The sequence below is a fragment of the Pezoporus flaviventris genome, unplaced genomic scaffold (genome assembly GCF_033815535.1).
Source record: "Pezoporus flaviventris isolate CSIRO_AGI_PZ_B2104156 unplaced genomic scaffold, CSIRO_AGI_Pfla_v1 ptg000213l, whole genome shotgun sequence".
Taxonomy (NCBI): Eukaryota; Metazoa; Chordata; class Aves; order Psittaciformes; family Psittacidae; genus Pezoporus; species Pezoporus flaviventris.
The window spans coordinates 1,994,086-2,018,390 of record NW_026892761.1 but is presented as its reverse complement, the minus strand read 5'-3'; the positions used below and the strand labels follow the sequence as shown (position 1 = coordinate 2,018,390).

Genomic DNA, 24,305 nt, shown 5'->3' with positions numbered 1-24,305 from the left:
GCTCTACTTTCTCATAAGTCCATCTCTGCTCCTCAGGCAGCACCAAGACTCACCTCAAAAGCCTCTTTCACCATAAAGCTGAGGCAGATTTCCCTCTATCCTCCATGGAATTCTGCCCTCCATCCCTCCCTTCACAACATCATAACTGTGCTCTCCTCAGCACAGGAGAAGGCCAGGGAGCAAGAACTGGTCCTTCAGAGAGCCCTGGGCAGGGTCTGGGAGGTGAAGATCAGGGATGTGCGTTACCAACAGGTTCTGCAAAGTCACAGTGATGAAGCTCTGCCACCATGTGAAGCCATGAATGCACAATGAGGGCTGCAGCTCAGGATGGGTCCAAAGGAGGTTCTCCCTGTTGAAGGAAGGAGGAATTTGCTTATGCATGAACATCCACAGAAGTCGCTGAAGGGAAGCACAGGGAGATGAGGGGCGAAGCAAGCTGGAGGCTTTCTGGTAGACTTTGCTGCTGGTCTGAGAATCCCTCTTGTAAGCAGACAGCAAAGGCTGCGGCAGCACCAGGGCTCCTGGACATCCTTTTACTCACAAGGAAGCAAGATCCATACAAGGATCCTTTCTACTCACAAGGAAGCCGTAGCTGTGGAGAGCATCCACCTTCCTGTAAAGCATTACAGGGTGAGAGGCACCCATCCCTGGGCACACAGTGTCCTACCCAGCAATGATGCCTGATATCCCAAAGTACCCAGAGAGAGATCAGAGCCCAGTTAAAGCTCTTTGAGGCAGGGAATTGCAGCTGAATACTCACTCAAACCAACAGGCCACAGCCTGACCTGTAGCTCGGTGAAGGATAACTCAGGATAAATTCATCGCATGGCATAAAACCATCCAAACCTCAGTGAAGGTATAAACTGTGCACCTTATTTCTGCTTTCAGCAACTGTGATTTGTGTTGGGGAATAGCTGCTGGGCAAGGGGAGAGGAAGGGAGATGCAGCACCAGCAAAACATCCTTCCAAAGCCAGAGATCTGACCAGATGTACCAGTGCCATGAGCCAAGGAGTGACTCAAGGGAGAGCTCAGCCCCTGGCTTATCCATTCCTCAGCCTTTTCAGCAGTTGCCTCCAGCCAGCAGCAGCAGGGAGAACATTCAGGACATTAATAAACCCCGTAACACTGAATGAAGCACTTTGCTTTATGGCTTTGCTATAAGAACTCACCCCTGGATAATTCTAATTAACTGAGCTAGGAAAGAAATGAAGATTTCCTTTTCTATTTCCTCACCAATTTTCTTTATCCTTTTTTTTTTTTTTTTAACTAAATCACCACTGCCAATAAAAATCCTCTCCTGATATTTACCCACCCGGGCAGGAATATTGATCTCTGTGCAGAGAGACAGCGCTTCCCTTATTGCACATCACACTGGCTAATCCATCTTTCCTGGCTACAGAATATTGCTCCAGGTTTCTTTCCAGAGCAGCTCTGTAACTCGCTGGTTCCATGATGGTGCCTAACCCCGTAACTCCTCAGAGGTGTGGGGAGAGCACATGGGAAGAGCTTGTTTTCATCCTGCATCAGACTTGACCTCTAACAGCAGGCAGATGCTGGCATCGCTGCCCTGCCCACGTGAGAGCTGGCTGTTGGCTGCACAAGAGGCCTTCCCCCTGACCTCAGTAAAAGGGATCAGGTGCTTCAGGGCTGTTCCATACACCCAGCAGTGGGTTTAGCTGGAAAAATAAGCCCAATGCAGAGACACGAGGAAGAACGTCCCTGTGAGGGTGCTGAGGCGCTGGCACAGGGTGCCCAGAGAAGCTGTGGCTGCCCCATCCCTGGCAGTGTTCAAGGATGGGGGCTTGGAGCAAGCTGCTCCAGTGGAAGGGGTCCCTGCCCATGGCAGGGGTTGGAACTGGATGAGCTTTAAGGTCCCTTCAGCCCAAAGCAGGCTGGGATTCTGTGATCCCAGCAGATCATCCCCTGATGCATGCAGCCAAGTCGTTCCGACCCCACACCATTCAAAGTAGAGAGGTTTTATTCTCCTTTATTAAAGCACACAGGTAGCCACCTAGGAAATTGTCATTGACACCGCGGTAACTGGGAAATCATACCAACACAACCAGGGCAGAAGAGAATTAAAGAGCCTGCGCTTCAGCCCATCGCAAGCCTTTAACTCCAGAGGCACAGTACAATAAAGCTTTTGCTTTCAGGTTTTTCTTGCTCTTCATATAACAAACTCCACTGAGCATTGAAACAGAATGCCTACACACATCCACTGCAAGGGCCACGGAATTACCCAAAAGCTCAGTAAATGCACATTTATTGAGTACTTGCTTATGTGAGATCGCTGCAGCATCGTCATTATAACAAAATCTGGAGTAAAAAAAATGCCAAGCACTGGTATATAGAGATATTTTCTTTCCATAGGACATAAATCTATTTAAAAACCCAAGAACCACAAAGGGAGGGTGGCTGCTCCTTACCCAGCCACTGACAAACACTCTCCTGCTCCCTAATGGCACTGCAAGCAAAGCCCAGTGAGTTGTTCTTCGCATGCTTGAGGGTTGTGTGAGATTTCCTGGGGGATAAACATCCATTGCAAAGTGCTTCAAGTGCCCAGCTTTCCTTCCTCCTCCTATATTAATCAAGCCAAGTGCTAACTGCAAAGTTTGCTCTGGGATCCCTCAAGATTCAGCATCAAATTCCTCCCAGCTCCAGCTGTTTACAAGGGATCTGGGTCCTACACGCAAGACACTGGAATTGCATCTATATTTTAAGCCCAGCCATTAAGGGAGACACCCTACATAGAAATAGAACATCAGATTCTTTTGTACAGCATATATAAACAACATGACAGCATTAAAATATTGGCAAACCAATACATTAAAAATACAGGATCTCATAGACCAGAGCACAATAAATAGATTCACATGAAATCTGTACAACCCGGTCGACGCTGCCGGTTCTCGCGTTGGAGTTGACCTCCTATCCCCAAATGGAGATCATTGCTTTGCTTCCCCAGCAGCATCACTGCCCAGGTTGCCCTGGGGTGATGTGCTACAGGGAGAACACAGGTCTGCTGTCCCCACCAGCACGGCGGGCACCCAGTGGGAATGCTTCCATTATCAAATGAAATGATGGAGCATTTCATTTTCCACGAAGCTCTGGCCAACTGGGAGAGGAAAAATCAATCTGTGGTTGGCAGGAGGGTGGTGCCTCAGCAGCTTCTCCCATGTCCTCTCAGCATCCTGGATCTCATTCTATCAAATAAATAAGAACCAATAAACCCCCACCTTTTGTTTAGTTCGGGCATCACTTATCTCGTGTGGAGCACACGGGATGGGTTTAGGCTGCCCCTCCGATCAGAAATGTCTGTATCTTCTGCAGGAGTTGCCCTTCAGACTTCTCCAAAATGGTCATCCCCTGTACATAAATACATGTATATATAGGCCACTTTGTTCCTTCCTCCTCTCCCTGAGGAAGAACCCCAAGGCATGCTTGGCAGGATGAAACCCTACGATACAGCTGTACCTACGGCACTAGAGATGCGTATATACAAACATTCTGTCCGTTATTACAATGGAAATACAGGGTTAAAAAGTGATAGCAGCATGTAAATAAGGATTTGTGTTCATTTTGTGTCTTGTCTTCCTCCTCTTCTGATCCACGCTCACCAGTTTTGACAGCCCCTTCTCACCACCAATGCACTGGAGGCAGTGGGTTCTACTGCAGACCCCATCTGCAGGAGCTGGCGTTGTCCTCCCCAGGCTCCCAGCCACAGGGCAGTTTGAATCCCTGTTCCATCAGCTCCCTCCTCTCCCTCCCCGCATCCTTCCTTTGGCGATGACTCATCCTGGAGCTGATCCTGGGGTTTGTCTGATGGCTGCTGCCCACTTTGGCTTCAGCGAAGTCTAATTTCGGAGCAACGCTACAAGAATGAAGTGCCTGGTGAGCCACATGAGCTGTTTGCATCTTAACTCAGGGAGGAAGAGAGAAATGGAATAGTTTGTATTTTGCCTGTCTCCCAGCAGCAAAAGTGTAAGTCCCAGGAGCAATGCCTGGTTTAAACACTTCATTCCCCAATTCTCAACGATGCCGCAAAACCACCGGGGTTTCGCAGCAATCAAAGGGCTGATTTCAAACACGTCCCTTAGTGCAGGGAGCACAGGAATTAAAAATGCATCAATTGGGCTTTTTTCCACCTGCTCCTGCAGATTCCGGTTTTCCCAACCCCCAGCATCGTTTCCTCTCGGTTCTGGAGGTCCTGCTAAAGAGCTGTTATCTGAGTCAGCTCTGACGTGGGGGTGGTTGGACTCTGCTGGGCGACAGCCACCATGGGAATTTCCATGCCTAGTCAGGCCGGATTGTTAGTTCCCTCTGAGTTCTTGCAGGCGTAAGCCACATCCTTGGCGATGCTGCACATCCTGTTGGACATCTGGAGCTCCGTCCTGAAGGCGGTGGGGAAGCAGAACTTCTTGAAGCACGCCTTGAAGTTCTCATCTAGAAAGGCATAGAGCACGGGGTTCAGGCTGCTGTTGGCATACCCTAGTGCAGTGCAGAAGCAGGAGATGGCCAGCTCAAGCTCGCTTTCTGCTTTGGCACCCAAGCATTGGACCAGCACAAAGATCTGGATGGGAGTCCAGCAAATGATGAAGACCGCCACCACCACCAGGACCATGCGGGTGATGCGCCTCAGGTTGCGGTCCTTCTCCTTGGAGCCTGAAAGGACACGGACGTTCTTGAGTCGTCTGATCATGAGACTGTAGCAAATGGTGATGATCAACACGGGGATCATAAAGGAGAAGAGAAAGACACAGATGCCAAACACTGGATCCCAGTAATCCACGGGTGAAGGGAGCTTAATCAGACAATCGATTTCTGCAAGGGGAAAAACAACAAGGAAAGGAAGGTCAGCAAAACCACAGCAAGAAGAAAAGCATCTGCAGGTTCATTTTAGGCATGTTTAATACAGAAAAAGCAGTAGCAGGGATGCAGAAAGGCAAAGGCACAAAGAGTTAGGATGGCTTTACAACAGAGGGCTCATCACACCGATGGAAGTGGTACCCCCCTCTCCAACACCGCCCCAAGCCCATAGGCTCTCTGGCCACCAACACCTCCCACCCGTTGGACGTGTTTTTACTGACCATTGTTTTCATTCTCTGCAGATCCCATCACCATGGCTGGGATGCCAAAGACGGAAGCCAGTGCCCAGATGCAGACATTGACCACTTTGGCCTTGTGGGGAGTGCGGATGTCCAGTGCTTTGATAGGGTGGCAGATGGCAATGTAGCGGTCCACGCTCATCATCGTTAGCGTGAAGGTGCTTGTGAACATGTTGTAGTAGTCTATAGAGATGGCAATCTTGCAGAGGACATTGCCAAAGGGCCAGAAGCCCAGGAATGTGTCCGTACCCTGGAAGGGTAAGGTCATCAGACACAAGGTATCTGCCAGAGCAAGGTTAAAGATGTAAATGTTGGTTGCTGTCTTCATCTTGGTGAATCTGTAATGAAGGAAAGGGCAATGGTTAGAGCTTCACCTGACCATGATGGGTAAGACATTGAAGCCTAGTGAAGAGGGCATTTTGCCACTTTAGGAAGGAGATACTCTATATTCCTTATGTAACAAGAGATTTGACACCCTTTCCTTTCCACCTCCCACATGTTTATCAACACGCAGCTCAACCCAGCTCCTACACCACCACAAACAGTGCCTTCACAATCAGTTTCACAGGCAGGAGAAGTATGTTCCTTAGACCATGAGCTTTGAAAACGACTTCAGTAAGGATTTCATCACATATGGCTTCATTATTATAAATACTGGTGAAAGCTTTACCCAGTAAGCTCATTTTAAAGGCATCATATGGACCAGGGGTAAGTTCATTAGCTATTCTGTATGGGCTCATATGGGCCAAAGACGATGGCAAATGCAAGCTACCGAATAAGAATGGGTAAGGTGGCCAGCCCTGGCCAGTGGCAGCTGAGAACTGGTGAGGAATGAGGTTTGTATCAGAAATACAACACCACAATGGATCTTTCCAAGGAAAGGGATAGTTTGCACATAGAGGCATGAGCTGAGTTGGCTTCAAAGAGTTTTGTCAATGCCAAAAGGACAAGGCACAGAACGATATTCTGTATTACGTCTGACATCCCCAAAGCAAGACTCACCTTGTTCCAATGGCAAATCATCTCTTTTTTTACACATGGGAAATGATGCAAAGAGAGATGTGATCGCCTACCCAAGGACACAGGCAGAGTCTGCAGAAATGGAAACCCAACAGTGGTTCTGCGACCGAATCTAACACTTCAGCTCCAGGATGTTCCTCTCACAGGCAAAAGAAGAGCTCAAATAGGTATAATTTTAAAACTACAGCTCATCTATCATTTACTACCCTAATGGCCTTTACAGAACCGCTGCCAGAAATGGCAGACAATGAGGTGTGTTATTAAGGGAGGACAAGTTCATCCGAGGGTAACACCTGAGCCCATACACCACGGCGCTATTTGCAGTCTGAAGCGTGTTAGAATATTACAGGGTCTGATTATACCTAAAAAGCTCTTTCTTGTCAAATGGATTCAGAGCAGCAAACCCACAACCGTACTCAGCACCGTGCCCTCCCCTCATGATGGGAGCTTCAGCTCTTGATAGGCTATTTGAATGCTTAGAGGAACATTATCACTGCCACGCTCTGAACTCTGCTGAGACGCACAGTGACACAGCCAGGTTTGCAAGAACAACAGCCAGGGGATCCAGGATCCAGAATACAAAGTCTGTATTTTTACCCCTTTTAGAGCTTGTATTAGAAAGTCAGACGTCTGAAAGTGGCTTCAGAAGCAAGAACAAATGATCCTATATTTGACTTTGAAAGCCAAAGCGAAGCGCTTGGAGATGGGCATGGATGGCAACGCTTGTGTTACCCACACAAATCAGGCTCCTCCTGGCCCAGAAATCCCAGCAGACAGTCAGTGGGTTCTTAGAAAGCCAGCCCAGATCAAATAAATTCATACAACCAAAGCAGCAGAGGAAAAAACGCCGTTGTCCTTCCTATTGTGAGGGTGTGAACAAGCACTTTGCAAACCCAACACAACCGGGCAGCTGCCAGGGCTTTAGTGCCTAGGACTTCCTAAGCAGAACTACACAGGAATGGGGAGAGAAGATGGTTCTGTGAATGGATTCAGACACTTCTGGGTCAGCAGGAGGGGAATTCAAATTAAGAAATTAAATCAGTGCTCTTCATCAGCGCACACAAGAAGAAGTATTGTCAGCTCAGCTCCAGGTTATTCAGAGCCATCTAAAACCGTTAGCAAAGGTCTCCTGGGAGCTGTTGTCTTCCTTAGCATCTCTCACACCCAGCTGGGCTTGCTCAAGCTTCCTAAAGGTCAAGTTTGCTCCAGTCCATCTTTCCCAGAGGACTGGGCTTGGAGGCAATTCATCAACGTTGCCCCTAACCCCCACTGCTTTGACTGATGTTATAACTTGAGGGAATTGGAACTGGATGACCTTAAGGTCCTTTCCAACCCCAACTATTCTATGATTCCAGGAATAACAACTGAGGGTCAGAACAATGATGAGCAGCTTCACTCTCCAGTGGGAGAAACAAACAGTGATCCACCTACCTCTACCACCCATCCAGCATCCATGGAGGACAACACTGCCTCTATGCACACTCCTGCATCCCTAGAGCAGAGACAAGTTAGGGGCATCTCAGCTCACCCTGAGCCTGGGGTGTGCAGACTGCAAACCTTCAGCTCCCTCCATTGCAGGGAGCTCACTGGTACTTCTCCTTCAAAGCCCTTCTCAACAAGAAGATGCAGTCACTCAGCCTGGCTCTGCACAACCTGCTCTCCCTCCATGTGGACCCACCTTCAAGTGCATCTTAAGGTTGATTTTGTGCTCTTAAAAGGCAGGGGGATTAATTTACACCTATTTAATTACCTCTAGCTCCAGTCCCTGTGCACGGTGAGAGCCAACAGCCTGTACCCCATCCAACCAATGTTCCCAAACATTTCCAGAATGTTCAGTACAAACAAAAAATCAATCCATCACTTCTCTGTGGATTAACCTCCTTCTCTTCTCCTCCAGGAACCCAGAGTGTTCTCTTTCTTAATCTGCTCAAAGGAAAGACAAATTAAACCCTCAGGCTTTAGGAAGCACCTACAGCTGGCCCCCATGGCACAGCTCCGATGCGGATAAGGCTGTGGACAGATGAGGACAGCAGCTCCCTGCTGAGCCACTTTCTTGCACTTGGTCACAGAGGCAATTTCCTAATGGAGCATCTCCCACAGGGCAGTTCTCAGCTCTCCATCCAGCTCCAGAAGCCACCACGTTGCTGTGCTCTCCTGTTGGCCCAGCTGCTGAAGCCTAAGAGGAAAGATGTCTGGATATGAGCTCAGGACTCCGCTTCCCCCTCCTGTTGGCTAAATGGATCTTAAGGAGTATTACCTGGAACAAAGCTCTGCATCAGCAAGGGGAACCTGCAGTCTGGGAGAGGAGGAGATGGGTAGGAAGGAAACGGCTCTTCCACATATGGGGCTTTGAGGTCCTGTTTCTCACAAGGATGGGGTTTGTCCCTGGCTGAGCCCTCAGGGTTTTGAGCCATCGAACCTATTGTTTTAGCTTCACTCCTTCCTTTCCAGTAACCTCAAGTCTGCAGGGCAGCAAGCAGCTCCTGATGCCCCAGGCTAAGGACCAGGAAGTACAACACAAAATGGGGCTGCAGACACCAGAGCAAAGCCTTGGACCATGAGCATTATCCCCAGGAGCTCCCTGCCTCTCAGAGCCTCTCGATTTTGATGTTCTTTGCTCATCAGGATGCAGACAGCACTGTTCACCTTGAGCAGCAGCCTCCATCACCACACCCTGGCATCAGTGGCAGCCTTTGCCACCACCCCTGGATACACACAGGGAAGCAAACCAGAGCAGAAGAGGCTCAGAGAGGATTCTTGCTGAGCTGCTCCCACTCTGCCAATGGAAATCAGTGCAGCTCACTGCCACCTCTGCGCCCAACCTGCTCTTAGCACCCAGGCTGCAAGAAGGTGGTGTTTGAGCTGGCACATCCCACTGTGATTTGTGTCCCCCCCAGCCATACACCTACACTGTGCCTGCTGTATCCCTGCTGCTCCCATCACCATCTGACAGCCCCCAACAGCACCCAAATCATCTTAATGGTTCAAAAAATAGACAATTTGAGAAGGACAAATTTAAAACCACTTTGGACTTTGACCCAGATGCTACAAGAAGACACCGTAACACCAGCCCATAAAAGCCTACAAATTACCTGGTGAGTGACCAGCAGGGGTTAAGGGGCCTGGGCCAGCCAGGGTGAGCACCCACTCTTTGGGCAGATGAATTTCTTGCCCTTTGAGCTCCTAGGTGACAGCAAGTTAAAACAAGCTCTGCCCTCCCTCCTTGAGGTGCTCCCCGGGGACTGGTGTGGATGGGGACATGACACGGCCCCAATTGCTGCTGTGCAGAGGGCAGAGATTGGGTGGTTGCTGCTGCAAAAAGCCTCTGCAACCGGTGCAGGGGCTCACACATCCCTGAGCAGGTCCCTGGCCACCTGGATGCTGCTCTGGTCATAGAGGGCATTCGTCAGCATCCATCCTGCAGCAAGATGCTCTCCTCCCTGTTCATGGGCCAGGTCTGCCTGTGCTGAACTGCTCGTGCCCTGAATGCTGCTGGGAATTGCCCAGACCCTGAAAGAGCACTGGGAACAGAGTCCCATATCAAACACCATGGAATTACTGCTCCACATGGACCACACTCACCCCACCAAGAGCCCTCCAGCACAACGCTGCAGACACAGGATCTGTGTTAGCAAGGGTCAGACACAGCTACTGTGAGCCTTTTTCTTCCAGGAAAAGCCGAGAGAGGCAGATGTGGAGCGTGCTGAGGTCTTGGATGGCCCCACCAGCACCCGCTGGGTCCACGCTGCATTAAACACTCACTCGATTTCAGCTCCGGGACATGCAGCTGGTCGAGGCTCTTCCCTTAGAAAGCGGTCTATTAGGAAATCAGCATCCCTGCAATGTCCTAATTAACTTCATTTTCCTCATCTCCTCAGAGCCAGCTGCCCTCACCCCTGCTTCTCAGGGGCTGATGCAGTTTGTAAGCAGAATAACAGCTGGCACAGCCACCCCCAGGCAGCCGCCTGGTGCAGACAGCTCCCCATCACATCTCATCTCTCCTCCTGAGGCTTCACCTGGAAGCAGCAAATGGAAATGTAGGGGCCTGGCAGCCCTATTCTGCCTGAAAAGCTGCTTTAAATGCTCAGAAGCAGCGTTCTTCACTAGAGAGAACAGAGCAGCCTCACTGGGCTCCCAACAGATTGCTTCCATGGCAAAGAAACGAGGCATCGTTCCCATGGGGGCTGATCCAGGTGAGCAGAGCCAACAGTGAGGAAGTCCTCCGGATGACCACTGCCGAGCATCACAGCAGCATGATGGAGCTAGGGGTAACAGAGGACTTCCTGGACCAGAAGCTGCGTGTTGTCCCTGGTCCCTTCCCTGGCACACTGGTCTCTCACACCTCATGCAGCAACACCAGTGGCAGCATCACCTCCAGCCCCGTGGGTCAGCCAATGTAAGAACAATACATCCCTCTACCCCTTTAATTCCTAAAAACAAAGCTCTTGGCTGAGCAGCCCTGCACAATTCAGTCCCTAACCAAGAGGGACCTCAGCAGCCTGGTTCCCCCCGTCTCCCCCAAACCCTCTCTGCCTTGTGCTCTTCAGTCCCTTGTTTCACATTGATTAAAAAGCAGCACAGGAAATCTATGCAGAAGAGAGCAAAGAGCAGAAGGGGAAGGAGGGAGCGGAGGCATTACCTCCACTGGCAAGAGCTCCACAATGAGCAAGCAGAACAAGGCAGGTTTCCACAATAGGCCCTTTACTGTCCAGGAAATCATGTTCTTGATGAGAGCCCTTCTTGGTCTCCTCCAATTAGCGCTGCTCAGCATTAGAAGGGGATTGACAGTCAGCTGATGACTGCTCTCTATAGATCAGATCACTCCGGGTACCAGGGAGGCTCTGCACCAGAGGGGAACACCAAGGGGAGGCTTTGCATTTGTATCCTTGTGGGAAACATGGGGAGATCTTCAACTCTTCCCCTTGGTGCTGCAAAAAAACCCATTCAGGAGGAGCAAAACCCAAAGCTTCCTCACGCCTCCTCTTTCCTCGAGTGCTGCTATTGGCCTCTGTTTCCCAACTCCCACAAAACCAGGAAGCAATTACTGCTTATGGTCCTGAAGCATTCTGTTCCTGGAACACAATACAGCGCTTTCCTGCAGGATGTGGTGCCAGCTTGTCCCTGGGGAAACGCAAGCGTGGAAAGGGAAAGCGAAAACCAGGTTTTGTAGGGTACACCCTATCTACAGGTGACAGGGATGCAGCACAGAGGCTTTGCCAGTCTTTTCCACGTTAATGGAAGAGATAGACCATTAAGAGCCCCAAGCCCCATGCTGACTTACCAGCAACCAGCTTCCAGCCTACTGAAATAAAGAGGCTTTAAAGGCAGGAAACCCAGAAGCACCAATGTTCCAGCGTGGGGAGGAAAAGGTGTGCTTGAGAAGTCATCATCATCCTCCTGTACACGGCCAGAGATACTGAGTCCAGTTTCTCTGCTCCTGACCTCAAAAGTAAGGGCAAAGACAGCAAAATCCTGGCCAGAGATAACCAGAAGTTGTAATTATGGAACCCAGAAGGGTCATTTCCCTGGGTATAACCCAGTGTTAGCCTCAACTTAGTACTGAGCCCCCAGGACACACTGATGGGGAGACCCAGGAGGAAGCAGCAGCTTGTACAAATGCTGTAACTCTACGGCTTCCCCAGCACACATTATCCAAGGGGCCCCTCCAGGTTCATATAGAAGGTTTTTTGGTGAATCCCCCAAAAGAATTACCCAAATAGTTAAACTTTTCCTGGCTTTTTTTTTTTGCATATACAGGGGGTTCCAAATAAAGGGGAAAAGGAAGAAATGGCAGAGCCCTGGCGAAGATGGAGGCGACATCTTCAGTTTTCAACTGCTTCCAACCAGTAAACCCAGAAGACACACGCACAAAGGTTACATTCCAAGGTTCACATGTGGGGTAGGGACTCCTTTCCCCTCCTCACACACTGGTTGTTATCCCCAGGGAGCTGCATCGCTGTGGGACAAGGAAGCCTCACTACCCGCCACACTTACACGTACCCACTATCACCCTGCCTACTCGAGTGCCTGCTACAGCACCAAACAAACACGAGCTCTTCCAGTGGAGCACTGGTGCACTGCCAACCTCTCTCCATCTCCAGGCTCCCCAAGGCTAACATGATCCCTTAGCCCTGCCATAAACTCCTCTGCAGGAGGAACACGGACAGGCAGCCTGATGAACAGTCATAGAATCGCCATAGAATGGCTTGGGTTGGAAGGGACCTTAAAGCTCATCCAGCTCCAACCCTGGGACACCTTCCACTAGAGCAGCTTGCTCCAAGCCCTGTCGCTTTGCCCTTGCAACAGAGATTTAATCACTGTTCACCCACCTGTGATACCAAAGACTTAATCCTGCAGCATCTACCCCAGCCAAGTTATGTGCATCCAAGGGAAAGCTGCTTTGGCAGGAGCAAGACTTAATCCCATCGGTGCCTGCTAAATGTTGTCATCCTCTGTTGGAGGAGAAAACAAATCCACTCCGTCTTTTCTGTGCTGGCAGCATGCACCTGCACCAGGAATCGGCTCCGAGATGTGTATGAAATGGAAGCTCGCTCCTTATCACACAGGGTACTGAGATTAGAAGGAGTTTGCTGGCGTGTGACACAGAATCACAACCTTAACAGCTGCATAAACTTACTTGGTACTTACAGGAGGAAACAGGGTTTGTGATTCGAGGAAATAGAGAGGGGTTAAACCCCAGCAGAACCAGGCAGGGACACCCAAAATGCCAGCAGTGATGTGCAGGGAGGCTGCAGGACAGTGCTGCTGGGCTGGTGAATGCTCCAAGCAAAGGAGCTTGGGAAGTTGCCCTCAGTTGCAGCACCCATCACATTATTCACATCTATGGCTTCCAAAGAGTTGGGAGAGTCACACCAGTGATTCCCCTGCCCTGTAAAAGGGAAGCTGAGCCTCCCGGCAGGCTCCTTCCCTTACAATTAGCTTTGGGAAGCAGCAGCATCCCGGTGGAGCAGCACCTGCAGCCCCAGCTGTGGTGCTGGACATGGCACAGGAGGGAGAGGTGCCATGACAGGGCCAGCGGTGGGATGCTCCCATCACATTGCCCTCCCCGGCTCCCTGCAAAATAAAGCCTCGTTTCTTTTGAGCAGCTCTGATCGCTCTGTTCCATTCTCTGGGTTTAACTTTAGGAGGCACCAGAGGGCAGCTGAAAGCTGGTGGGAGCCTTCATCAGAGCCTAGGAAGGGAAAAAAAAACACAAACAAAACCAAAGCAATAAAGCAAATGCCACATCATTACCTCTAAAGCGCATTGCAACGGCCAGGGAAGCGCCTGCCTGCTTCACCCACAGCAGGGGTTTGGAGCCAGGGGGAAGGTTTGCCCTGCTCACAGCCCTCCCCACAGCCCCCCCTTGCGTGTCCTACCTGATGATCACATACATGACGGAGCAGTTGCCCACCAGCCCCACGATGCACACAATGGAGTAGACAACCACAATGGTGATCTTGATGCTCAGTGGCAGGAAGCTGTCCCCCGTGCCGTTGTTGAACCAGTTACTGGGCAGAAAGCTGAGGTTCAGCATAGAGGAGTCATTCAGCAGCTTTCTCAGGTCAGGGTCTTCCAAAATGTGGGCAGGGAAGAGCGGGTCCATCCTGAAGCATCAGCTTGTGCCAAGGACCTGCAGCGCTGAAGAGACAGTTGTAAGACCCACGGATCAAACGGGTAGCCCAGGACCATAGCAAAGCATGAGAGGGGCTGGAGGAGAAGGGCGATTCCTTGCTGGGGGGACCACCCCCCGCCTCTTAAACCTCCCTATGAAGCGGTTTTGGGGATGCAGCCCCGGCGCTTGGTGCATCCTGAGCACGCAGGGAGCTCACGCACGTCTCCGCACCGCATCCAGGGGCATGCGGGCTGCACCGCGCCAGCCCTGCATGCTCCAAGCCGCCTCCCCCGAGCCGCTCAGTGCCCATATCCGCCTTGTGCCCCCCGGGCCCCCTGCTCCGTGTCCCCCAAGGGCTGCCGCAGCCTCCCACCGGGGCTGGGGGCCGTCCTGCTGCTGGTGCACAAACCCCCCCCCCACCCCGCTTCCTCCATCCCCGGTAGCACGGCAGGAAAAGCCCGAAGTTGGACCCAAGCCCCCGCCGGCCGCTTACCTGGGTGAGGGTCTCCGGTTTAACGCCGCATCCAGGCAGCGCCGGCAGCAAGGATGGGGATAACGGCGGTGGTGGCAGGGGGGCGATGCGCTGCTCTCGCAGGCGGGGATGCAGGGGCTGCACCCCGATCCCACGTTTTTAAGGAAAAGGGAGGGATGGGAGGGAGGGATGAGGGCGGACGGCGGCTGGGCAGAGCCAGCCCCGGCTGCTGGCGGCTCCCACTGCGTAAGACACAAGCAGGGGGGGAAGGAACGAGAAGGAGGGGGGGTGATAATAAATAACCAGAGGCACCAAATGGAAAGCGAGCCACGGGCAAAGCCATACACACACACACACACACACGCCGGCCTCTCCATCACCCCCCCAGCCACAGCCCCTCAGCCTACCTGGGGTGGGCTCCAACCCAGTGGGAAGGGAATGAAGGGAGAGAAGACAAATTCCTCCCTCCGCTGCCACTGTGCAACCTGGGTGCTGTGCTAGGGAGAAACGGGATGGGGAATGTGACCTAGAAACTGGCAAAAACACAAGGAGGGCTGCGAAGCACTGAGGGGGGAGTTGTTGTTCTTTAGCGTTCGCGTAGTGGCATTCGCTAAAGGTCATTTATTCGCAAGCTAAAGCATCCTGCAGTTCGGATCAGAGCTGGAGTAGCACATTTCTGTTGAGAAGCTGCAGTGGTGAACTCGTTACCTCTGCATGGGGCGACCCACACAGTCCCTGCTCTTCCCCATCTGGGACATTAGTCCTGACAGACTCAGTGCCCAAGAGCTGCAGAGCCCCCAGGTAAGCTGCCCCCCAAACAGACCTTTGGGGTCCAGCCCCAGTTTGATCCCCGATCAGGCACAGAGTTAACTGCTGAGAACTGGAGCTTCATGGTCTTGTGCCCCCGAGCACCCCTGAAGATGCCATTTCCCAGCAGTTTATAGGGACATAAGCAGAGACACATGGGGCAGAACCAGTTTGAGGCACATCCCTAGTGCCCAGGACATGGAGAAAAGGGCAATGAGCTCTTGGGCAGCAAATGCTTCAGAGAGTGCAGCACAGCCACAGCCCTTTCTGCTTCAGTTGTGCTTTAACAGACGTCTGGGGTGATTTAGCACAGAAACTGCACCTTCTTTACAAGGACGGTAACAGTACAGCATGGTAACACGTTGTACTTTCCCTGAATGCATCCATAAGACCAGGTCACAGCTCTAACAGGGAGCAAGGGATAAAAGCCTGACCCAGGGATGCAGCCTTGTGAAAGAGAACAGTCCCTGTGCTTGAAGAAAGGTTGGGTTTTTTTACCACTCCATTAACGAGAGGGTGTGAAATAAAGAGGAGAGCAGGCATTAACTGTTAATGGATTGAGTTTCAAAGGCTGAGGGAAGGACAGCAGTAAATCAGTGCGAGAGCCCGGCTGGACAGCCCGGGAGCCTAGGGGAAAAGGGTGCTTGCAAATGCAGCTCCGCTCCTCTCTGCTGGCTCCCACCCCCAGGAATGCACTTAGCCCTCCATGTACTCACTCTGTGTTAATTCAAGGCAGCAAAGACGGCGTGTTCACCTATTTGTCTTGTTGTGGTTCTTGTTTTGACTCACAGCGCAATGCTTTGGAATGACTGCTGTAGAAAGGGATCAGCGTTGCCACCTTGAACTACCGACAGCCGAGACATGTTTAGTGTCTGCAACAAAAGCTCCTCCTCCATCCATCTCCCATCTCCACGCTGCTCAGCCTTGTCCTCCTGGACAGGAAAGTGCTCACGGTGTTCATGCTGCACCTCCAGTCCCACTCCTGCCGTTTCACCTCATTTCACCCCAATCCCAATTCACCCATGAAGAGATTTGTCCTTCCAGCACATCTCATGGACTCTTACCTTCTGCTCTCCTCAGGATCCCTGGGTTGAGAGGAGGACAGAGCCATCCCAAGAGCATGACACTCACCAGATTCCTTCCTCACTGGAAGTCTTCCCCTCATCCATTGGGGTCTATGCACAAGGCCACCAAGATTTCATTGCATGACCCAGAAGGACTTCTCCAGCCTATTTCCTAGAGAACCAGATCAGCTCCTCTGCTTGCAGGTTTCTATGCAGACAGCAGGGAAACAGGAGCCAAAAAAGAACCAGCCAAAAATGCAACCCTTCTTCCAGGTGATGATGGTCAAGGAAGTGCTCATGAAGGCAGCGGGTGACACCATGAAGAGATGCTGGGTTTACAATAAAGCATCCCAAGCATCAACGTGCAAGTCAAAACCACATTCCTGGTGCAAATACCCTCTTTTACTTCAGCCCCACTTTCCTTTGAATGCACACAAAATAAGTCTCAAAACTATACAAAATTCTGATGAATGGGGTCATTAGAATATCCATTAAAGAATTAAAATGAGCTTTGGGCATATATGGAGGGGGGGTTGGCATACCTTCAAAGGCTTATACTATAAAAAACCCGTATCTGCAGCCCAAGCAGGTTGTTCTCTGCTTGGTTAATGGATATATGTTGGCAGAGGCAGGACCCTGGGCTTCCCCATACACCTACACCACATCCATCTCCAGACTCGTGAGGAGCATCAGTCCAGCCTGGGATGAACAACCCTTATCTATTTCAAGCTAATCCAGCTCAAGTGTCACTAATTCCACGTACAGCTGTTCCAACCAGGTTGACTTTGCAGCCACTGCTCCTGAACGTGGAGGATTTCTGCTGCTTTGGCAGGAACCAGCCCACAGCCACCTGCATTTCCTACCCACAAGGTGCTTTTCCTGCCTTTCCTTGCTGAAGGTGAAGGCGGCTGCATGTCAGAGCTGGTTTCCCACCTTCAGCCCAGTCTAACCAAGGCCATCAGGAGCAGAGATTTAATCCTGCAAGATGGGAAATCATTTCTCATGCAGGGAACAAGAGGCCGGGCTGAAGAGGAGAGGGAGGAAGGCTGAGGAGGATGTGGAGTGCGCTTGGAAGAGCTGGAGAGCAAAGGTTCAAAATACAGCTGCCACTCGTGATGGGCACATGGCAACACTAAATAGCTAAATTGTGCCATGGTGGGCGAGATGTGGTTTATGGACGTTAACGGTCATACAGGAGACATCAAGAACAGTCAATACCTAAAGGTGGCCAACAAAGCTGGAGAGGGGCTTTGGACAAGGGCCTGTAGGGACAGGACAAGGGGAATGGCTTTAACCTGCCAGACAGGGAGACACACACCTGCATTTCTCCCATCACTGTCCACACCACAAACACCAAAGCCATCTCTGTTAATGCACACATCCACCCATCAAAACTGATGGTGCTCACAGTGCGTTACTGTTGGCGAATCCATCCACAGCTCAAGCTGGTTGGTAGGATGAGAAACAGATGTGATTTCCAGGTTTGCTGTTAAATATTTAGGCAAAGAAAAAGCACCCAAACTCTTGTTTTTCTTGTTTTCCAGTATTCTTTTACCTGCTCAAAACCCCCCAGTTCGCCCCTCCAGCAAGACCAGCATCCTCGGAGCATTCCCTCTGGATCCTCATCACACCCTCTTTAGCCTTGGTATTTAGAGCGCTTCCCTGAGCTCTCTGCTCACCCTCAGCTTTCTGGGTTTGTGAAGCATCTGCACAAGTCAAGGAGAGCCCAACTACAGCTCAGGGTAGCTGTGGCTTCCCCAAGACCAGCGTTACAGCAGTGTCCTTGAGCATCGCTGCTCCCTCCATAGGGTCAGCGCTGAGCAGGGACATTAAGTGTATCTACAGCTGAGCAGGCAGAGCATTAAACACTAAGGTGAACCATTAAACACTAAGGAAATCAACAGAGCAGGTATTGGGGTTTAGTGGGGAATGAAAGAGAAACTGCATTACAGCTAGAAAAGTGAGAGCAAGGGGTATTTCCAGCACTGGAAAACCTGCAAAACAGGCATGAAAAATGATGTTGAGGATGGTCAAAGAGCAAAGGGAAGTCACTGCTCAGCCTTGCACCAGCTCCAGAAGAAAGAGCAAGTGATCCCAGTGCATCCCATCTACTCATGGACTGAGCCATACATATAACTCCAGACACAGCCTTTAGCTGAAGCCAGCAGAGAACAGCAACTGAGCTCATCCATCCCCACATCCCCAGCAGGCAGCTCCATCTGCCTGCTCCTGATGCTTGCTCTGCCAGAGCCATGGGGTCAGTGCCTGCATCCCCCTGCACCCTGACACCCCAACACTGCTGCTGGCTGACACTTCCCTGCCCACTCCTGCAGCTGCAGGCAAGGAACTGATCCATAGGAACAGGCATATCACACAATGAAACAGCATCCTGCAAGAGGCAGCCGATCCCCAGGGGCACCCGACCTGGCTGACAGAGCTGGAGCCAATCGATTCCTCTTTCCAAAATAGCAGGACAGCAAAACAAGTGTAATTCAGTCCCACTTAAAGCCCAATCACAAAGGAAATCTTTCCACTTCTCTCCTATCCATCCTTTTCCTTCCGTTTCCTCGCCAGCTCCCAAAACCCTGGAGTTCCCATGCCAAGAAATACATCAACTCCTGCTACATTCCCTGGGGCCATGAAGTGGGAGAAGAAAAAGGCATGTAGCTCCCCAAACCTTCATGAATTTACAGGAAGAACTGCTTCAGTTCCGTTCCAGTCTCTCCCATGTTTGCATGACTTGGTCAGCATCCAAAGGACAGCAACCACCAAGACCAGAGGGGTTCCAAACCCCATTAAGGTACAAGGTCCATGGTAAGGAGAACAACCAGATGCACTTCATGCCAGAAGCCACCTGCCTTTTGAGAGCCTGATCCTCACTACTTGGGAATGAGTGGACCCTGCTTCACCATATACTCATTTAGAGCAGAATCCCTCAAGCTCTAACAGAGGGGAGTACACGATGCGACCCACTTCACTGGTATTGTACTGCTTGCCACCATTATTTCCCATTTCCCAGGGACTGAACAAATCCCTCCACTCTCTCAAGGCAGAAATCCCTCTTTGTCCCTGTTATCCCTTCACCCAAGGCACTGATTTCTTTCACCATCCTGGGAATAGGCTCCCAGCATCCAGGGTTCACTATATGGGCATCCCCAGAGCGCAGACGCCAAGAGAAGGGTCTCTGTTTTAGGGAAAGGCAATGGCGGCTGCACGATTTACACAGACACTCAGTAGGAAACAGAGGCAGATGATGAATTCAGAGCCTCCAAGCTCCATCCCAGCACTTCAACCTCTTATCCCTTAGGGAGGAAAACACCTCTGTGCTCAGATGGCAATTTTCACAGAGGTCTTTCAAAGCAAGGATCTGCTCATCCCCTCTGTGCTGCAGTCGCTTTACATAGCAAACAGCTTTGAGAGCAACAAATCCGCTGCAACAAGCCTAGCATCAAGATACCCAGCATCCATTTGCTGCTTGTTTCCTTCTGAACTTGCTTTCCCCACCAAGACGTCCCTCAAGATCTTGCTGTTATTCGGATCAATAGCGGCTGATGCCTGCCAAACCACCCCAGAGCACGTTGTTCTCCCAGCTTTAACCCACCTAAATGCACTCACGGAAGCCTTCCCTTGTTCCATGTTCTAGCAAGAGGCAACAATAGCTGTTTACTGAAAATTCCAAGCAACTGCAGAGGGAAATGTATTCCCAGCAGGCTTCCCAAGGAATGAAGATCTGCCTTGAAAAAAGGCTCCAGCCTTTAGCAAACCTGTAAGCAGGAAGAGCCATCAGCAAGGTAGAGGATATGCATGTAAATAACATGCAACCAGCAGCAGCTCTGCAATGTCTCCTCACCTACGCTGTTCATGTGGCTGCCGGGCTCGCTCTGATGCCATGCAAAGAGCCATGCCAGAAGCACTGTGCATCCCAGCTCCCCCTGATTCTATGTGGGATTGAGAGCCAAAGCCCAGGGCCTGGAGGGACGACAGGACAGGAGAACACAGCTAAAGGTGTGTTACAGAGAGAGCAATGGGTGCACCAAGCCCTGCCTGCTCACAGGACCATAAGGACACATGCATTGGGTGCGCAGGGGTGCACTGGTGACCATGAGAGGGGATGTGCAGCACTCAGCTTTCACTCCCACCTATGGAAATTGCACCATTCCCCCATACAACCAATATTTAACCTTACCCCAAGCCAAAGCCTTACCAAGAAACTGCTTGGTCCCACCAGAAACAAGCCCTTCACAACAACAAATCCCCTTCCATACACCCCTACCCTGCCCTTTTACCCCTCCATCCACCCAATCCACATCACCTGCACTCATGACAGGATGAAACTGTCCCAATTGCAGCCTCAGCAAAACTTGTTGCACAAGTGATACAGCAGCAGCTTGGGAATGGGGAGAGGTTTTTAAACCTGGGTCAGCAAAAGAACGGATGCTGGGACTGAAGCGTGTGCGATAGAGCCAGGGTTTTGAATGTGAAAGATTGTGTGAAAAGACCCCGAGAAACACATAACCTGCTACAGCTTCCTCCTCTAAAGGAGAGAAGCTGTGTGAAAGGTCTCTAGGAAATAGATATCCTACCATGCTTTTCACTACTGGACTTTCAATAGTTGCTCCCCATCCCCTGCTTCATCCCCAAGGAGCAGCTGAGGAAGATGCTGGAGGCGCTGAAGATGTGCTTAATCACAGCAGGAGCCTCAGAGAGTTGTATCAGATGTTTCTCAGAGTTGAAGAGACCGAGCCCTTCCTGCCTGCAGAAATGGTCCATCAGTCCCTAACCATCCCATCTCACACTGGCGGGGTCCAGCCGCACTTTGGCACTTCATCCTCCCTTCAGACACCTGGAGATGCTCCTGCAGCCTGCCCCAGCTCAGTCCCAGCTTCTGAACCTCTCATTACTTCTCCTCAGGACCATTTTTCTTGGTATCTTCTCCCTTTCCCAGCCTTGCACCCTCCATCACCTTCACTGAGGCGGTGTCAGGTTGAGTCCATCTCCCAGAGCAGCCTGAGCTCAGCGCCCGAGGCAGGATCTGCCAGCTCCAGTAATCACAGCAATGAGGATTGACTCTTCCCACCGTGCTTCTGCTGCAGAAACCCAGACGCTGCTGCAAACCCATTTGTGAGATGGATGGAGGAGCAGAGAAAACAGGAGCCTGGGGCTAAAAGGCAGGAGGTGAGAGGAAAGGAGCATCCCAGAGAGGTAAAAAGGTCTCAGCCTTGCAAAGTGCCTTTGCCATTCCAGAGGAGATGCAGTCATGGGAGCTGCCCAAGTCAAGGGCACCAGCATCTGAAAACGTTCTGCAATGAGGGTCTGCAGGTGAGAAGAGAGGCTTGAGAGCAAAAACACTCTCCCAGAGCTTTCAAGAACTATATATATGTATTTCTAAAGGCCCAAATAATCTAAAGCTCAGTTGAGGTCTTCTCTTTACCTGAGATCCCCTACAAACAGCAGCATCGTCTCATGCTATCGTTTGGTTTCATGAAAATCCAACTGAGGGCCGAGGAAAGGGAAAAAGAAGGGAAATGGCCTTTTCACCATTGCTCCTGGAGCTCAGGGGCCATCAGGCTTCTGGGGGTTCAGGTTCACGCATTCCTGCAGGCTCTGATCTTTCGGATGAGATGGATTAGGTTTTACAGCATCCTTGGAGTTGCTTCTGCTGACTTTAAACAAGACACTAAAGCAGTTCAGTGCCACTGTCACCAAGGGTGGTTGTTAAATGTGCCTGAGGATGCCTTTTATTGCCTCCTCGTTTTGAATCTGAGTACGACAGCCAAATCTAAACGATTTAACAAGCCTGCCTTGTAACTGTGCTCCTTTCCCTTGTTTTCTTCATTGAAGCCTTGCAGTAATGAGCCATTACAGAGCAGCACCCACACACCCCATTAAATACCCCAAAGCCTGGTTTGCACCTCCAGCCCCACACGTCCTGGGTTTGCAAATCCCACTGGAACCAGCAGGTGATGCTGAAGCAGAAAACATGGGAGCTCCTCCTGCCTTCTATTAGGCTTTTATTTGCCTTCCATAAAATTCATAAGTGAGAAAAATAGTGTGATGTTGGTGGGGGATTTAGAAAGTGTAGGATAGAAATGATGACACGTACCATATGGCTTCGTTCTCACTGTCTAGTCAGCTCTTCAATCCCATAGACATGGGCTTTCTCACGTCTAGGATAGAGTGAGGACACCTGAAACTAAACAGGACCTTTTCTCTAATGGGGTCGGAGCTTTCCTTGAGCCGACCTTCCCACAGTGCTTGCAAAGCCCCAGCGCTGCATTCCCTGACCTCACTTTGGCATTCCCAGTGTGCCACAGACACCACGTGTCCCCTTCCAAGCCTGCAGGTGTTGGAGTGAGCAGTGCAGGAAGCAGCTGAGGTGGGAGCGGACACTCGTGCTCAGCATCCTACCAACTTCTAGTGCTCTGCTCTGCAGACACAAGGTAGCAGGTAAATGACCCTGTCTAAAGCAAGAGGGGATGGCTTCTTCCCTTCCTCATCAGCAGTTTGTGGGATGGCTTGCAAGTCTCCCTGGCAAATCACCTTGATGGCCTTCCCTTGAAGCTTGAACGCTGCAAGGGGCAGCAGCGCTACAGATGCATCCCTCTGGGTTGTGTTCTGCTTTCAGTGCTCGAGTTAATTCTGTATCTAAATATTTCAGCTGAAGTCTCTGCCTGTGAGAGAGATTTGCTTATTAGATAAAAAGGAGGAGGAATAGATACAGCATCATTAAATATCAGCAGAACACCCTGCTGTTGCCAGTGTTCCCTGAGAGACATAAATGCTCCACCATCCACTCCAGCACCCCACCACTGCTCACCTCCCATCACCAGCAAGCCACAGCGGGCCAGCCCTGGCCCCATTCAGATGTGCTGCCACCACCTCATCCTCCCTATTTCCACACCAGTCAATACCCACCAGTAGGCACAGCCCAGCTGATGCAATGGCATCCTCACCCTATAGACGTTCACACCTAAAATCAGGGCAGAACCCATCCCCAGTGCCCTACTTGTCACCCACCTTCTGTTTTCATCATCCCAGGGATGTGCAAAGCATCACATGGACTAAGAGGCTTTTGCCATTTAATGGCTTTTGGTCTGCTGATGCAGCCCCAGGAGGGATAACTTGTTTTATTCCCCTGACCATGCCTTGGCTTTTCCCCTCCCTGGCAGCTCAAGTATGCCATAGGAGGTAATTCTGTTCAGACAAAACCTAAAAATCAAATCATAGCTTTACCAGAAACATGAAACTGTGGAGAAGAGACACTTGACAGGCAGCTCCCACTGCAGGGGATGGGAAATGAAGAGATCTTCCTGACAGGCAATGACATCTGCGAGTGTTGCCAAACTTCAGGAGCTGAAAGGGGAAACAAGAGTCTTCAATAGCTGAAGAGAAGAGTTTGACACCTTCAGTCCTACCCCACTCACTGCGAGGACCAAGATCCGAACACCCAGAGGAGCGTGGAAGTGGACACCAGCAAAGGGGCTCCACAACAGTATTATATTTGTATTATATTGTGTATGATATATATATGTATTATATTTGCAACACTATGTGTAAATTGGGAACTAGGGGCTGCAGCACCTTGATGTAAAGCCTGCATGCACCACGGTGCATGCAAAGAGTTCCTACACACACATTCCCATCCAATCCTGAGGGATTTGCACAAGGGATGGCTTAACCCCTGCATCCCTCATTGCTTTGCCTGCATGAATCCCTAATATCCTTTTCTAAGGACACTCATCACTGTACCCAGGTGCCTCAGACATAAAATTAACTAAAACCCAGTACTTAGGGGGGCCTTCGGATGTCTTTATTTCCAGCATGGAAATGAATTGGGCTTAAAGGTTTTGCTTAAGGAATACCTTTGTAAGAAGCTTTTAGTTCCTTTTACTCTCCTTCCTCTGAGGATTTATTCAATTGATGGGCACTGATTTCCCTGAAAAGCACCTGCAACAAGAGCATCCAAACAGAAGAAAGCCCACAAGCTCAAAGCAAGCTTTCATATCCCCCTTTAACTTCCAGTTCCCAAACACTCCACCCAAACACTCCACCCAAACACTCCACCCAAACACTCCACCCAAACACTCCACCCAAACTCCACCCAAACACTCCACCCAAACACTCCACCCAAACACTCCACCCAAACACTCCACCCAAACACTCCACCCAAACTCCACCCAAACTCCACCCAAACTCCACCCAAACTCCACCCAAACTCCAC

General features: G+C 50.7%; 1 protein-coding gene and 1 long non-coding RNA gene across 3 annotated transcripts; both read right to left on the bottom strand.

The window, feature by feature from the left end:
• Nucleotides 1-1,972: 1,972 nt before the first annotated feature.
• OPRL1 (opioid related nociceptin receptor 1) lies at nucleotides 1,973-14,306 on the bottom strand. 2 transcript variants are annotated; one of them, XM_061441403.1, is made up of 4 exons: nucleotides 14,235-14,306; nucleotides 13,506-13,767; nucleotides 5,089-5,444; nucleotides 1,973-4,822 (listed from the first exon to the last, which is right to left on the bottom strand). In XM_061441403.1, exons 2-4 carry the CDS (start codon nucleotides 13,730-13,732, stop codon nucleotides 4,299-4,301), a joined length of 1,107 nt encoding a protein of 368 aa, XP_061297387.1. In that variant the 5' UTR covers nucleotides 13,733-13,767; nucleotides 14,235-14,306; the 3' UTR covers nucleotides 1,973-4,298. The 2 variants fall into 2 exon arrangements, with proteins under 2 accessions (XP_061297387.1, XP_061297388.1); XM_061441404.1 differs by having other exon boundaries at nucleotides 1,973-4,663.
• A 1,604-nt stretch (nucleotides 14,307-15,910) lies between these two features.
• On the bottom strand, nucleotides 15,911-24,072 carry LOC133262558 (uncharacterized). The gene is made up of 3 exons (XR_009741352.1): nucleotides 23,947-24,072; nucleotides 23,318-23,437; nucleotides 15,911-16,105 (listed from the first exon to the last, which is right to left on the bottom strand). It is a non-coding gene; the product is annotated as an uncharacterized LOC133262558 (long non-coding RNA).
• Nucleotides 24,073-24,305: the final 233 nt, after the last annotated feature.